Source organism: Mixophyes fleayi, chromosome 11 (assembly GCF_038048845.1).
Source record: "Mixophyes fleayi isolate aMixFle1 chromosome 11, aMixFle1.hap1, whole genome shotgun sequence".
NCBI lineage: Eukaryota > Metazoa > Chordata > Amphibia > Anura > Limnodynastidae > Mixophyes > Mixophyes fleayi.
Genome location: NC_134412.1, coordinates 55,175,474 through 55,191,603, shown reverse-complemented (window position 1 = coordinate 55,191,603; position 16,130 = coordinate 55,175,474). Strand labels below are relative to the sequence as shown.

The window sequence follows — 16,130 nt, the reverse complement described above, 5'->3', positions numbered from 1 at the left end:
AGAAGAGGAAGAACGGTTTGCAAGGAAAATCAATCTAGCCGCTGCGTTCAAAATAGATTGTAGGGGTTCAAGTCTGACTTTGGGAAGACCAGTAAGGAGGGAATTGCAATAGTCGATGCAGGAGATAAGTGCATGAATTAATGTTTTTGCGGTGTCTTATGTGAGATATGTGCATATTCTGGAAATGTTCTTTAGATGTAATTAACATTATTTAGATATAGAGTTGATGTGGTGAATAAATGACAGTTGTGAGTCAATTGTAAAGCGCTACGGAATTTGCTGGTGCTATATAAATAAATGTTGATGATGTTGATGAAGGATTACACCTAGGCAACGAGCTTGCGGGGTGGGATTTATGGTCATGTTATCAACAGAAATAGAAATGTCGGGCAGGAAGTTTCTGTTTTTGGGTGGGAATATTATTAATTCAGTTTTTGAAAGATTGAGTTTGAGTTGGCGAGAAGACATCCAAGATGAAATAGCAGAAAGACAGTCAGTAACACGAGACAACACAGATGGTGAAAGATCAGATAGATCAGACAGCTATAGAGATATATATATATATATATATATATATATATATATATACATACGAGTGTGTGTGTGTGTGTGTACACGGACACACATATATTTACCATCTTTCCCAACAGTAGTTTTTGCAGTTTACATAATTTTTTGTTGACTCATGTGCAATTGATACACATCACTCGCAAGCACGTTTATTAAAGATTACATTTTTATTACATTCAAGAAGGAAGCAGCAACAATGCCCAGGCAGCGACTGCAGTAGCAACTGGCAGGCATGATATATGTGTGGCCAGCAATTAATAGTATAAAAGCCAAGTCTTAAAGAGGGTCCTCTATTACATGGAGAAATATCATAGAGGATGCCGGAAACATTGTGAGTCAAGCAGAGATAGATGCAGGATTCTTGTACACCATAAATGCTGTTTAAAAACATCTAGTATTTCTTTGTTCAGGGAATTTGTGCATGTCTGTGTGTAATATACAGTAAATATAGAAATGTACATAGATATTTACACTCACTGACACTCAATGGCAGTGATCCTTTGTTACCACCCCCTCCCCATGCATAGAAAAAGTAAATTATGTTTTTTGCCTCCCTCACACACCTGGCTGGGATTTTTTTCTTAGGGAAAACTAAAATGAGGGTGATTCGGAGAACCCCATTCCTCTGAAGAGCAACACATTCACATATGATGAATTATATGGCATCATACAGAGGTATGTACTACACCTACCCAGAGGGTGTAAGAGAAGGCGATATTATTACTGTGCAGTAAAAGGTTATATCATTGAATATGCAGTGGAGAAGGTGCTCAGCCTTATTACATAGGATTCTTTCCCCTTCAAATGGGTTCCTATAATTCCAGGGCTTTGTGCTATAAGCTCCACAGTCCATTCACTACATCATGCTTTTGGCTTGGCTTTGATTTCTGGTTTTGAGGCATTGTCTGTATTATCGTTGACTGAAGAACTCACAAGGCAGTCTTTCCTGAGGACAAAGAAGAGTTAAGACATGAGAACACTTACCACTGAAAGAATCCACTTACAGTTACGTATATGCCTCATTCGCCCACAGACTGAACCCTTTGCATGTTCAGGATGCAAACATTGACAGAGGTATGAACCTGTCACGATCTGCCTGCAGCATACTGCTTTGCCTGGCAGCTCCTAACCTGGACTATCAGACTTTGCTATTGTATTAATTGTATGTGTTAGCAGCAGTACCTCCATTCACCAGAAGTGCTGCTATTGTGCTTATTCTTTTGCTTTAGGAGTTAATCTTTCTGTTTACTAATTATCTCATGCACCTGGGTGTTCTCATTTCCCCTATATATACCTGTCACTCCCAGCACACATTGCTGGTCATTGATGTCATATCCTGTTGTTACACCCTGTGGATTCTTCCTTCTGCCTTGCTTCTATGATTATGCTGCATTAGGATCTCAACATTCATTGTGCTGACCTGATGTCATATCCTGTTACACCCTGTGGATTCTTCCTTCTGCCTTGCTTCTATGATTATGCTGCATTAGGATCTCAACATTCATTCTGCTGACCCGTTGTCATATCCTGTTGTCACTTCCTCCTGTTTGTGCTCCTGGATTTATGCTGCTGGAGATCTATCTCACATACAATCTGCTGACCTGTTCCTTATGTGAACCTGGGACTAATCTGTGCATTTCCCTGTACACGCTGCCTGGAATATTTCCTGTATATCTGGTAAATTCTGCAAGCTACTATGTCATTAACTGTTCATGCTCTCCAGCAATAAACATTATTTGTTTTTTCACCTATCCATGGCCCCTTAGCTGTATTTCTACATTGATTCGTGACAGAACCAGAATGGTGAAAACTTCTATTCTGACCGATTGCTATCTCTTCAATTTAATTCAGGTTTATGTAATGTTAGAAATCACCTCTTTATTTATAAGACATTGTTATGCCACCGTTTTGCTCTTTTTACAGTATACATCGCTGCGGAATCAGTGGCACTATATAAATAAATGGTGATGATGATAATGATGATGATACATGCTTTAATCATTCTCTCAGTGCAATTACAGACTCAGAATTTCACAGCATCCTCACAAAGCAAAAACTCACTTTTTGTCACGGTTCCGCTTGAGGATGAAGCCAACTATCTTCTTTATAATAAAGATTAATATAAGAAGTCCGATCACCCCTCCAACAACGGACGCAATGATGAGAGTCAATGTGTTATCCACAACCTCAACTGTGGAGAGAAATGGTGTCAATGGAGCTAAAAGACATATATCCAAGAGATTCTATCATTGAACATTTCGGCATATGGTATCTCTTTATAGTTCAACTGAGCAAAAATAAAAGTCTCTCAGATTGAATCTAAAGGGTATATTTACTAAATTGCAGCTTTGAAAAAGTGGAGATGTTGCCTATAGCAACCAATCAGATTCTAGTTATCATTTATTTAGTACATTCTACAAAGTGCCAGCTAGAATCTCATTGGTTGCTATAGGCAACATCTCCACGTTTTCAAACCTGCAGTTTGGTAAATACATCTCTAAAGGTTTATTCTGCTGGAATGCTTGTCAAGTGTCTAATCTGGTACACACATTGGCTGCATTTAATTAATGACTCTGTTTCACATTTGAGTGCCTCTAATTTCTCTCTATATATGTTTATATATATATTATATTGATCTAATTTTTGAGAGCCGAGGGACGGATCACTGTTCTACTTTGCTACAATGGTGGGTGGGGCCGAATTAGACAAGATCCAGTTGTTCAGCACTGGAACAAAATGGGCACATTACTTGCTTCACCGGGGCCTGTTAGTATGCTCAGAAGTTGACACAGGCTGATTGTCGTCATCTTCCAGCCAACATACCCAATAATCATGATGGAGGGGAAGGGATTGCACTCTACTCCTATTTTATGTTGCAAGAGCAGCATTAACAAAAGGTATCCCTCCCTTAAGACAATATTATATAACACAAGTTAAGCGCTCATTGACTAGTAAGAAGACTTACAATGATATCAAATGGTACTAAAAGTCTCTAGATGTTGGTTAATATACTTATCTAAAAACATATATCCTCATATAAACAAGATGAACCTCTAAGAGGATACTTCTTTTAATAAATACATAGTTATCAAACAATCAATGCTCCAATTTATTATTATTATTATCATCATTTATTTGTTAGGCGCCACAAGATCTCCGCAGCGCCGTACACAGTACAAACAGTAGACTATACAGGGTGAAACAGTACAGAACAATAAACAAAAATACCAATACTTCAGAAACTCCAGGCAGGATGCTGCAATAAGCATGGAGCAGAAGAACAGGTGAGGAGACAGGATGGAAGAGAGCCCTGCTCATGTGAGCTTACATCCTAAAGGAGGTTAGACAGAAACAGGGACATGGGGAGCCAGAAGGGAGAGCGAGTGGAGGAGGTGAGGTGGTTAAGTAGATGGTTGGTAGGCTTTGCGGAAGAGGTGAGTTTTGAGTGCACGTTTGAAGCAGCCCAAAGTAGGAGAGAGACGGATGGAACGAGGGAGGTCGTTCCAGTGAAGGGGGGCTGCACAGGAAAAGTCTTGGATTCTCTAGTGGGAAGAAGTAATAAGAGAGGAGGAGAGGCGGCGATCATTGGCTGAGCGCAGGGAGCGAGCAGGAGTGTGAATGGAGAGGAGGTTAAAGATGTAGGGGGCAGTAGAGTGGGAGAGAGCCTTGTAAGTGGTGGTGAGGAGCTTGAAAAGTATTCTGTAGGGGAAGGTAAGCCAGTGTAGGGCGAGGCATTGGAGGAGCGGCGTGAAAGGAAGATGAGTCTTGCAGCCGCGTTGAGTATAGAGCGGAGGGGGGAGAGATGGGAGTGGGGGAGGCCAGTGAGGAGAAGGTTGCAATAATCCAGGCGGGAGATGATGAGTACGTGGATGATGGTTTTGGTGGCATCCTGAGAGAGAAAGGGACGGATACGGGCAATGTTGCGTAGTTGGAAGCGACAGGACTGGGCAAGGGAAAGAATGTGGGGGGCAAAAGAGAGAGAAGAGTCAAGGGTGACGCCTAGGCAGCGGAGTTGGGTGACAGAAGAGATGGTAGTGTTGTTGACGACAATAGAGAGGTCGTGGTGAGAAGGGAGTCTGGGTGGAGGAAAGACAATGAGTTCTGTTTTGGAGATATTAATTTTAAGAAAATGCGAGGACATCCAGGAGGAGATGGCAGAGAGGCAGTCAGATACCCGAGAGAGGAGGGTCGAGGAAAAATCGGGAGAAGAGATGTAGAGTTCAATGTCATCAGCATAAAGGTGATACTGAAGACCAAAGGAGGAGATGAGAGCACCAAGAGAGGAAGTATAGAGGGAGAAGAGTAAAGGGCCGAGAACAGAGCCCTGCGGGACTCCTACAGGGAAAGGGTAGGGGGAGGAGGAAGAACCAGACGTGGATACGGAGAAGGAGCGGTTAGCAAGGTATGAGGTGAACCAGGCAAGAACAGATCCGGAGAGGCCCAGAGAGAGGAGAGTTTGCAGCAGGAGGGGGTGGTCCACGGTGTCAAAGGCTGTGGAGAGGTCAAGGAGAATAAGTATGGAGAAGTGACCCTTGGACTTGGCGGAAAGGAGATCATTAGTAACCTTGGCCAGGGCAGTTTCGGTGGAGTGGAGGGGACGGTAGCCAGATTGGAGAGGGTCAAGGAGGGAGTAGTCGGATAGGTGTCTGGCGAGGCGGCTGCAGACAATCCGCTCGAGTAATTTGGAGGCATAGGGGAGTAGTGAGATAGGGCGATAATTAGCAAGAGAGGTGGGGTCGAGATTGGGTTTTTTGAGGATAGGAGAGATTAGAGCGTGTTTAAAAGAGGAGGGGACCATACCAGACGAAAGAGATAAGTTGAAGAGGTGAGCGAGGTAAGAACAGGCAGTGGGAGAGAGAGAGCGAAGGAGGTGAGAGGGGATGGGGTCGAGAGGGCAGGTAGAGGGTGGGGAGGAGAGAATAAGGGACCGGACTTCTTTACCTGTTGTGGGGGAGAAGGAGCACCAAAGTTGGTTATTGGGGGGAGGTGAAACAATGAGGGTAGCGGGGGAAGGGAAAGAGGAGGTGTTCAGTCTGATGGCTTCAATTTTGGACGAGAAAAAAGTGGCGAAGTCAGAAGCGGTGAGGGAAGGCGGGACAGAAGGGGGTGGGGGGAGAGTAGGGAGCTGAAGGTGGCAAAGAGGCGGCGGAGATTGGAGGACTGAGAAGAAATGAGGGACTTAAAGAAGGATTGTTTGGCAAGGGAGAGGGCAGAGCAGAAAGAGGAGAGGATGAATTTGAAGTGAAGGAAGTCAGCTAGGGAACGAGATTTTCTCCAGAGGCGTTCGGCAGTGCGAGAGCACTTTTGGAGGAAGCGGGTGAGTTTGGAGTGCCATGGTTGGGGAATAAGGCGGCGTCTGCGGATAGAGGAGGCAGGGGCGACTGCGTCAAGGGCAGTAGTGAGGGAGAGGTTGTAGAGAGAGGACGCCTGGTCAGGACAGGCCAGGGAGGGAAGGGGTGATAGGAGAGTTTAAATAGAGGAGGAGAAAGAGGTAGGGTCGATAGCATCAAGGTTGCGCCTAGTGAGGGTGGCTTTAGGCGGGGCAGGAGAAGGGGAGGAGAAGAGAGTGAAGGAGAGGAGATGGTGGTCCGAGAGTGGGAAGGGAGAGTTGGAGAAGTCAGAGAGATCACAGAGATGAGAAAAGACAAAGTCAAGGGAGTGACCAAGACAGTGGGTGGGAGAGGAGGTCCACTGAGTAAGGCCTAGGGATGAGGAAAGGGCGAGAAGTTTGATCGTGGCGGGGTCAGAACAGTTGTCAATGGGGATATTGAAGTTGCCAAGTATGATGGAGGGGAGGTCAGAGGAAAGGTAGGGGGGAGCCAGGCGGCAAAGTTGTCGAGGAAAGGGAGGTGTGGCCAGGGGGACGGTAGATGATGGAGACACGGAGGTGGATAGGGGAGAAGAGACGGATGGAGTGAACCTCAAAGGAGGAGAAGGAGAGGGAAGGTACGGTGGGAATGACCCGAAAAGTGCAGTTAGGAGACAGGAGGAGGCCCACCCCACCTCCTGGATGCTCGTCCGGTCTGGTGGAGTGGGTGAAGGAGAGGCCCCCGTAGGAGAGAGCAGCAGGAGAGGCAGTGTCAGAAGAAGTAAGCCAGGTTTCAGTGATGGCCAGAAGATTTAGAGAGTTGGAGATGAAGAGGTCAAGGATGGATGATAATTTACAATTAATTTGTAAAATAAATAAATAAAACACCTAAAACATCAAAACACGTGAGCACCAGGGCAAAAAGAACATTGCAAGGAATGTTGTGTTGACATTCTGCAGCGACTTGACACAGATCCAAACCTGTTTCATAAAGTAATCACTTGTGATGAGACCTGGTAATCATGTATGTGGCATTTTTAGAGGCTTAATAATGCATCTGATATCATGGCACTTGGCCAAAATTCAAGGTTCATACCTGCTAGGAACAAGCACAACATTGGAAATTAAAGAAGGAATAAAATGCCCCATATTGTGAGGAAGGAGAATAGGGTGAATAACATTGAACTTTACCATCAATTTAACTTTCTTACTTTTACATTGTTCTTTTGCTTCCCTTTTGTCATCCCTGCATTAATGTTCCCACCTTCTAAAGCTCTATTTTCTTCTTTTTTTTTTTATCTCCATAACCAAATAAAATGATAAGTGATAGATTGAATAACAATTGTTGCAGATAATAATGACACTCACACTTGTCCACCACTGTAAAGTAGATTGTAGCATTGCTTGTAGTGTCTTTTTCCTTTTTATTTGTCACAATACACGTGTACCTTCCTGAGTCATCAAAGTCCACAAACCTCAGGAGCAATGTTAAGTTGTAATCCTTGGTTTCATTGTTCGGAATCAGGGTAATGCGATCATGCCGCTCATTTTTATTTTTAACTTCATAGGGTTTAGGGCTGGACTTCTTGTTTTTGAGAAATCCCTTGTAAAGCTGGTAATAAAAAAGAGTATGTGAGTGTTCGATGGGAGGAGAGTGTCTTAATGAACAGACAGTACACATACAGCAAAGAAAAAAATACATGTAACAATATATTATAATTTTCCCATTTTGCTTTGTACAAATTGTCATAAATGACCCCAGATTTGAGAGAACTGATATGACACAGTTTTGCTAAGAGAGAAATAGATGGAAAGAACCAATAAGAAGAGATAATAAAATATTGAGAATCACATGGTGGTGGTATATGGTATTATAAACTGTCTAGTGTAAATGATAGGGCCATCTAGTGTAAATGATAACACCATAGCATTATGTGAGCATAGTAAGACAATGGGCTGCATGTCATGTGACATGGTATTCAAGGTGACTCCATTAGTTCTTATTATCCATAGCAGGGATTCTTAATATTTTCAGTTTGGGGCCCAGATTAATTGGATTCACAAATTATTGTTCAGATTTTCATTAATAGTGTAAACTGCCAAAAGTTAAATATATTTATGGTAAACACACTATTTATAAAAATGGAGACTTGTATAAACTTCCAATCTTAAAATCTAATTTAATAACACAAACATTTTTTAAGTGAATGAACGCAAACAATCATAAGCAGCCCTCTCTGCCTAGACTCCGAGCCACACTTGAACCTAGAGTTAATCAATAATTAAAACAAAATTAGAAACACAACTGGCGCTAATGATAAACTTAAATTAATAATACCTCTCAAAATAAAAAAATATTCAATTGAAATATATACTTTTTTTCTTTTCTTTTGCAAGTCCCACAAGTGACAGTCACCAAGATTATACAGAGTCACAGTACTTGATACAAATGATGTTCCTGTTTATTTAAATGTTCAGCTCTCGATGATATGATTATATTCATGCCAATCACATCATGGAGAGCTCAACAACGAAAGGAACCGGAACGTCATTTGTATCATTTACTGGGACTCTGTGTAATCTCGGTGAGATCACTTGTGGAACTTGCAAAAGGAAAGAAAAAAAGTATATATTTCAATTGAATTTTGTTTTATTTTGAGAGGTATTATTAATTTAAATTTATCATTGACGCCACTTTTGTTCCTAATTTTGTTTTGAGTATTAATTTAATAACTGGTATATTAGTCATTAATACACAGCAAGTTTGTAATGAGAGAATCCTGGAGACCCATCTTCAACGGTTTGGTGACCCATGTTTTGGTCGCAGACCAATAGATTTTGGAAAATCTTGAGCTATAGTACATTGTTTATTATTCAGAAGTGATGCAATGTCGAAGTACAATTCTAAAGTGTAAATGGAGTAAAACAAATAAGGTATGTTTTTCTATATTATTATTATTATTATAAATTTTTAATTTATAAGGCGCCACAAGGTGTCCGTAGCACAGTACAGGGACAAACAAATTACAATACATTAGGAGACAGCACAGTACAGTAAACAGTAAGCACAGTAACTCAATAAGCTCAATGCACAGCTAGAGAGGGTGGGGAAGGGGGAGGGAGGATCCACAAATGACGGGGGCCCAAGAAGGAGGGCGTGGAAGACAGGGAGACCCCCAGGGGGGAGGAGGGAGCGAGAGTGGACGTGGGGTGGAGGACCCTCAAGGAGGAGGGCTAAGTAGCTGGAGAGCAGAGTTAGAAGTGGTGGAATCAGGAGGAGAGATGGCCCTGCTCAGAGGAGCGTACAATCTAAGGGGAGGGGTGGACAGACAGAGAGACTCAGGGGAGAGAGGAAGAGTAGGGGAACGGAGGCAGAAGATAAGGTAGGAAGCTAAGTGAGAGACAGAAAGGCTTTAAGAAAAAGGTGAGTTTTTAGGGCCCGTTTGAAACTGGACAGATTAGGGGAAGTTCTGATGGAGGGAGGGAGCTTGTTCCAGTGGAGGGGGGAAGAAGGAGGTTATAAGGGGGGAAGAGAGTCGACAGTCAGAGGCAGAATGGAGAGGGCGGGATGGAGCATGAATAGAGAGGAGGGTGGAGATGTAGGGCGCAGTGGAGTTGGAGAGGGCCTTGTATGTAAGAGTGAGAAGCTTGAAGAGGATTCTGAAGGGGAATGGGAGCCAGTGAAGGGCTAGGTAGAGGGGGGAGACAGAAGAGGAGCAGCGAGAAAGGAAAATAAGCCTAGCGGTAGCGTTAAGAACAGAAGGGGAGCGAGATGAGAGTGGGGGAGGCCAGTGAGGAGGAGGTTGCAATAGTCCAGGCGGGAGATGATCAGAGAGTGGATAAGGCATTTGGTGGCATCTTGGGAGAGGAAGGGCCGGATGTGAGCGATGTTACGCAGCTGGAAGCGGCAGGATTTAGCAAGAGATAGGATGTGGGGGCCAATGGAGAGAGAGGAAAAGATGTATATATATATATATATATATATATATATATATATATATATATATATATATATATATGTATATATATGGGAAAAGATCTGAAAGCTAACATTTATTTGCTTCAAAAGCCATTTTGTAAATGTAGAGAATGATCACATTTGTATCCAGTGTATCACATCTCCTATGGGTAGATTACTCATACACAAGTCAGGAGTTTCAGACTACACAGATGAGTCAGTGGCAGTGGTTGCAGATAGCTGATGTTTGGGTGCACAAATGGTGAATTCCATCAATTTGAATATTTATAACTATCTGGTTATCTACAAAGTTCTAGAATCCAAAATATAATTGACAAGTTTTTGTTCTCTAGGCATCCATAAGAATATGTGAATTTGACTTAAGTCCATCATAAGCCAGGTCACCTAAGATATTACAGCCCTTGCTATATTATGGATAGACAGAAAAGGTTCAGAGTGCAGTGTATGTAAGTGCCTCAATGAAGGAAACATTTCAATCCTTTTCTGTTACAAGTAAAGGAGCAACAACAGAACTGTTTAAGGACATTTTATAATCACTTATCAGCCATGTCCCTTAATGCCACAGAAGCATGCCTGTCCACTGCATATACTAGTTGGCATGGTCTAGGAGGGATAGAACAGTTTGGCTATACATATTTGCAGCAACATATTTAGAACAATCATATAATGTCAAATTGTTTTGTTTCAGTGTGCACTTAAACAATTGGCAACAATTTAAGCAATAATTTGTGGAAAGCCATAATGGACAGTTTATTACAGAAACAAGTTTCTAATTCAAGCAGTCCATCACTGAGATAAACATAAAGGGTGTACTTGTCTTCTTTGTCAGAGGATCATAAAATAGATTTACAGAAGGAGATGGATCTGACTGTAGTAATAGGATATCTTCTGTATAATGATATTATTCTATTACAGCAATTACATCTTTGCCCACAACATTAATTATAACACCCATGTAATCTGATCTGGTGACTATAGAGCTCTCTATTTACATGTGTTGGATTCAGATTATAGCAGTACTCCCTTATGATCCTATTGATCCCTATCAATCTCGTGCATATTTTCATGAGTCCAGACAGAACACTGACTTGTTTAAAGCCAGCCGTGGAGACTGGGGTGACATAAACGTTCCTATGATGTTACTTTGGATACAAATATTAATGGGATTTTGTTTAGGACTCCACTACCACTGGCTTCACCTGTATGTGAAATCCAGTGATTGAAACATGTCTGCAATTCCCACAATACCATGACCTATGTTACATATAAACAAAAACATGTTAGTGACTCAATGTAGAGAACCAAGCCCCAAGGGGACTTTTCTAATTGCCTTCGATGGGCTCTGACCTTATCCATAGCTTACGATTGTACACTATGTAACTAGAATATTCACACTGGAACAAGGATTCATTTGATAATCCTTTGCCATATCCAGGAACAATGAAAATAAAGAATTCAGGCTAGACCATGTAAAGGCCTTGGTGAAAACCGTTGCCTAAACCAAGAATTTGGAAGACACTTTTAAATATTATGGAAATAAAATTTCAAATGTATTGCCATGTGTTACTCTCTCCATATTCCAATAGGAATGAAGATTGAAGATTGAAGATAGTGGAGTGTTCCGTGCCACAGAGGGCAGCATCTGAGAGACTCGCAACTAATCAGATGCCACCTTCTATGTCGCTAAGAGCTCCTACTTTGTCAAACCTCTCTCAGGCAATCACCATTGTACACTGGGGATCAGCATTTATGCCAGGCTACTTTGCAACCCTTTTAAGGCAGACCTATCCAACTTTCTAAATACAAGTTAGGAGCCAAGGCCAAGACAGCAATTTACTAACATAAAATTTGTGAACTACATAGAAAAAGTCATTAGTAGTGGGGATACACACTCTATTTCGACTGCACAGCATATCAGCATAGCAGATCAAACCTAAAATAACAGCATTTACATTTGTGCAATTATATATTACACAGCCCACAAGACTTACATATTATACTAATTTGTTCCCCAGTCACTCCCAGAAACATCATTAAAAAAGAGAGTTAAAAAAAACACTTTGTGGCTATCGGTGGTAATCGATAAAACGATTAGCACTATTCCGACACTGAGGACACCTACAAAGAAAAAGCGAATGTAGGAAAAAACAATTGCAATATAAATAGACTTACATGAGAACTGACGCTGCACATCTCCGATGGCCCCAGCATGCTGACCGCAAGTGATTCCGAATGAAGAGGTGGCCGTCACTACACTGTGACGTCAACGCAACTTGTAATAATGTTAATTTAAAGCTGCAATGTTGGGACTAAACACTTAACCCGACATTGCCACTTTAAATTAACATTATTACAAGGGGCAATGACATCGCAGTGTAGTGTCGGCCACCTCTTCATTCGGAATCACTTGCGGTCAGCATGCTGGGGCCATCGGAGATGTGCAGCGTAAGTTTATACTGAAATCGGTTTTTCCTACATTCGCTTTTTTTTTTGTAGGTTTCCTTAGGGTCGGAATTTCCACGATCAAAAATCCATACCCAACCCGTGCTATAGTCTCTTTATTGTATTGTTGTATCTGCAGGGTGCTTTACTTATGTGTACACAAATATTTTGTGGTTATTAGAAATACAACAGCCTAAGAAGGATCCTATCTCTATACATTTGATATAATCCTTTATTATTTCTAGGCAAGGGTGGGCTGGCAAATTTTAGCCCAGGGGGCAAGACTTGACTCTGCAGCCTATTAGGAACATTTTATAGGAAAAAGAATGCAGTTGGCCCCTGACCCAACCCACTATGGGACTGTCCCGGGGGGAAGATGCCCCCCTCTCCCCAACCCAAGCTTTCTGATTTGCACTATTTATGGATTTTAACAATATACTCTTGCTAAGTCAATTCTAGAGGGGTATAGAGGCTAAGTGGTTAGCACTTCTGCCTTACAGCACTGGGGTCATGAGTCCAATTCCCGACCATGGCCTTATCTGTGAGGAGTTTGTATGTTCTCCCTGTGTTCGGGTGGGTTTCCTACGGGTGCTCCGGTTTCCTCCCACACTCCAAAGACTTACTGGTAGGTTAATTGGCTGCTAACAAATTGACCCTAGTCTGTGTGTCTGTGTGTGTGTGTGTGTGTGTGTGTGTGTGTGTGTCTGTGTGTTAAGGAATTTAGTCTGTAAGCCCCAATGGGACAGGGACTGATGTGAGTGAGTTCTCTGTACAGCGCTGTGGAATTAGTGGCGCTATATAAATAAATGATGATGATGATAACACTTGGCATTCTTTATCAGATATCACCTAACAAATAGACATTAATTCATGTGTCTAGAAGGATATACATTATCCAAACTGTAAATTATTGTTGCTAGGATAACTTCGAGTCCAATGATGCTTTAAAATATTCAAATGATGTCTTCTCACAGGACCCTCAAATATTGAGGGATTCTGTTAACTGACCAGAATGCATACAGACACAATATTATTTTACTCGTATATCCACTTGCATTACATAGTATTCCTTCCGGAATACTATAATCTTTACTAATATTACTTACTTGAAATATGTTACACTAATGTCAGCCAGAATTAATGTAACTGATATGGTCTCTCTCGTCTCAATTTTTAGGTGACCGGGGACTAATTCTAATACAAATAAATAATTAATTTGGTTAAGGTAACATTTGAGAAGGTATTAGCCGCTCTTTCACTTTAACAATGATGATCTAGGTAGACTAAAGGAATGGTCAAGAGAGTGGCAACTAGTTTAATGCCAAAAAATGCAAAATCATGCACTTGGGTCTCAAAAACCCAAAGGCTAAATATAGTATTAATGGCACTATAATGGAAACTACTGAGGAGGAAAGGGATCTAGGAGTCACTATTTCAGGTGACTTAAAGGCAGGTCAGCAATACAACAAAGCAATGAGGAAGGCAAGTCAAATGCTTGGTTGCATAGGGAGAGGAATCAGTAGCAGAAAGAAAGAAGTAATAATACCACTGTACAGGTCATTGGTACGGTCTTATCTAGAATACTGTGTTCAGTTCTGGAGGCCATATCTCCAGAATGATATAAATACATTAGAACCTGTACAAAGAAGGGCAACTAAAATGGTGCATGGCCTACAGCACAAAACTTACCCGGAAAGACTAAAAGATCTTAATATGTATAGTTTGGAGCAGAGAAGGGAAAAGGGGACATGATAGAAACTTTCAAATATATCAAGGGTTTGAACAAGGTACAGGAGGGAAACATTCTTCAAAGGAAGAGAAGTACTAGAACACGAGGACATGCACTGACACTGGGGGGAAGTAGGTTCAGAGGAAATTTGAGGAAAAACTTCTTCACAGAAAGGGTAGTGGATAAGTGGAATAGCCTCCCATCACAGGTGGTAGAGTCTAATACAGTAGAGCAGTTTAAACATGCTTGGGATAGACATAAAAACATACTTGCCAACTCTCCCGAAAAGTCCAGGAGACTCCCGAAATTCGGGTCAGGCCCCCGGGCTCCTGCGAGAGCTGGCATTTCTCCCGCATCTCGGAATTCACAAAGAATCGCGTCATTTGATGCGATTCTCGGTGAATTACGCCATTTTGGAGGGCGGTGGAGGGCGAGGCCAATCGCGTCATTTTGGCCCAGCCCTCCACGATGTAAATGACTGTTTCGTGGGGGCGGGGCCAAAATGACGACCTTGGGCCCGCCACACCCCTTCCCGCAAGTTTCCAGGAGTAGGCAAGTATGCATAAGAATATCCTTATAAAGAATAAGGGATCAAATTAGAGATGAGCGGGCTCGGATATCTGAAATCCGAGCCCACCCGAACGTTGCCGATCCGAGCCGGATCCGGGTATTCCCGCCAATTGCAAAACTGAAACTGAGGCTCTGAGTCATAATCCCGCTGTCAGATCTTGCGATACTCGTATTCTATAAATTCCCTGCTAGCCGCCGCCATCTTCACTCGGGCATTGATCAGGGTAGAGGGAGGTTGTGTTAGGTGGTCCTCTGTCCTGCTATATCTCGTGCTGTGCTGTGCTGTTCAGTTCTGTGCTGTGCTGTGCTGTGTTCTGCTCAGTCCAGTGGTGCTGTGTCCTGTGCTCTGTTCTTCTGAGTTCAGTGGTGCTGCTGGGTCCTGTGCTGTGTCCTGTTCAGTCCAGTGGTGCTGTGTCCTGTGCTCTGTCCTTCTAAGGGCATTGTTATTTCCCCATTGTTCCCAAGTTATAAACATTTTTTAAAAAAGTTATAAAAAAAAAATAATTGTAAAAAAAAGAAATTAAAAAAAATATCCAAATACAATCCTGCAGTATAAGTCCATTGGTACTGCAATATTACAAAGTTCACTGATTCAGCAGTATAAGTCCAGTGGTACTGCAATATTACAAAGTTCACTGATTCTGCAGTATAAGTCCATTGGTACTGCTATATTACAAAGTTCACTGATTCAGCAGTATAAGTCCAGTGGTACTGCAATATTACAAAGTTCACTGATTCTGCAGTATAAGTCCATTGGTACTGCTATTTTACAAAGTTCACTGATTCAGCAGTATAAGTCCAGTGGTACTGCAATATTACAAAGTTCACTGATTCTGAAGTATAAGTCCATTGGTACTGCTATATTACAAAGTTCACTGATTCAGCAGTATAAGTCCAGTGGTACTGCAATATTACAAAGTTCACTGATTCAGCAGTATAAGTCCAGTGGTACTGCAATATTACAAAGTTCACTGATTCTGCAGTATAAGTCCATTGGTACTGCTATATTACAAAGTTCACTGATTCAGCAGTATAAGTCCAGTGGTACTGCAATATTACAAAGTTCACTGATTCTGCAGTATAAGTCCATTGGTACTGCTATATTACAAAGTTCACTGATTCAGCAGTATAAGTCCATTGGAACTGCTATATTACAAAGTTCACTGATTCAGCAGTATAAGTCCAGTGGTACTGTAATATTACAAAGTTCACTGATTCAGCAGTATAAGTCCAGTGGTACTCTCCTGTGCCGCATATAATTTTTAAAGGCTTTGCCGAGTGTGTGTGGCTTAGGGGTACGCTCTCTTGTGCTACATATAATGGAAAACAAAAATTTGGAGGATAAAGCTGCGTGGAAAAAGCTCAGTTTTCCTAAAAGACCCGCTGGCGGGGATGCTGATAACATCTGGGGGTAAATGTATGAATCTCTGGATTCTTCATCTCCGGCGAGTTCAGCGTCTTCAGCGCTTAAATTTAAAGCGGCGCTGCCTTGTAAAGGGAGACTTCCCTTTACAAGGCAGCGCCGCTTTAAA

At 42.0% G+C, this 16,130-nt stretch overlaps 1 protein-coding gene across 2 annotated transcripts in view; it reads right to left on the bottom strand.

Annotated features, from left to right (window-relative positions):
* Positions 1 to 718: 718 nt before the first annotated feature.
* The window catches only part of SCN4B (sodium voltage-gated channel beta subunit 4), a 69,317-nt gene continuing 53,905 nt past the window's right edge, over positions 719 to 16,130 (bottom strand). For both annotated transcript variants that reach the window (XM_075191525.1, XM_075191524.1), the window contains 3 exons: positions 7,247 to 7,490; positions 2,632 to 2,761; positions 719 to 1,516 (listed from right to left, as the gene is read on the bottom strand). In XM_075191525.1, coding sequence (XP_075047626.1) covers positions 1,432 to 1,516; positions 2,632 to 2,761; positions 7,247 to 7,490 — 459 coding nt within the window. In that variant the 3' untranslated portion in view covers positions 719 to 1,431. The remainder of the gene's footprint in view (positions 1,517 to 2,631; positions 2,762 to 7,246; positions 7,491 to 16,130) is intronic.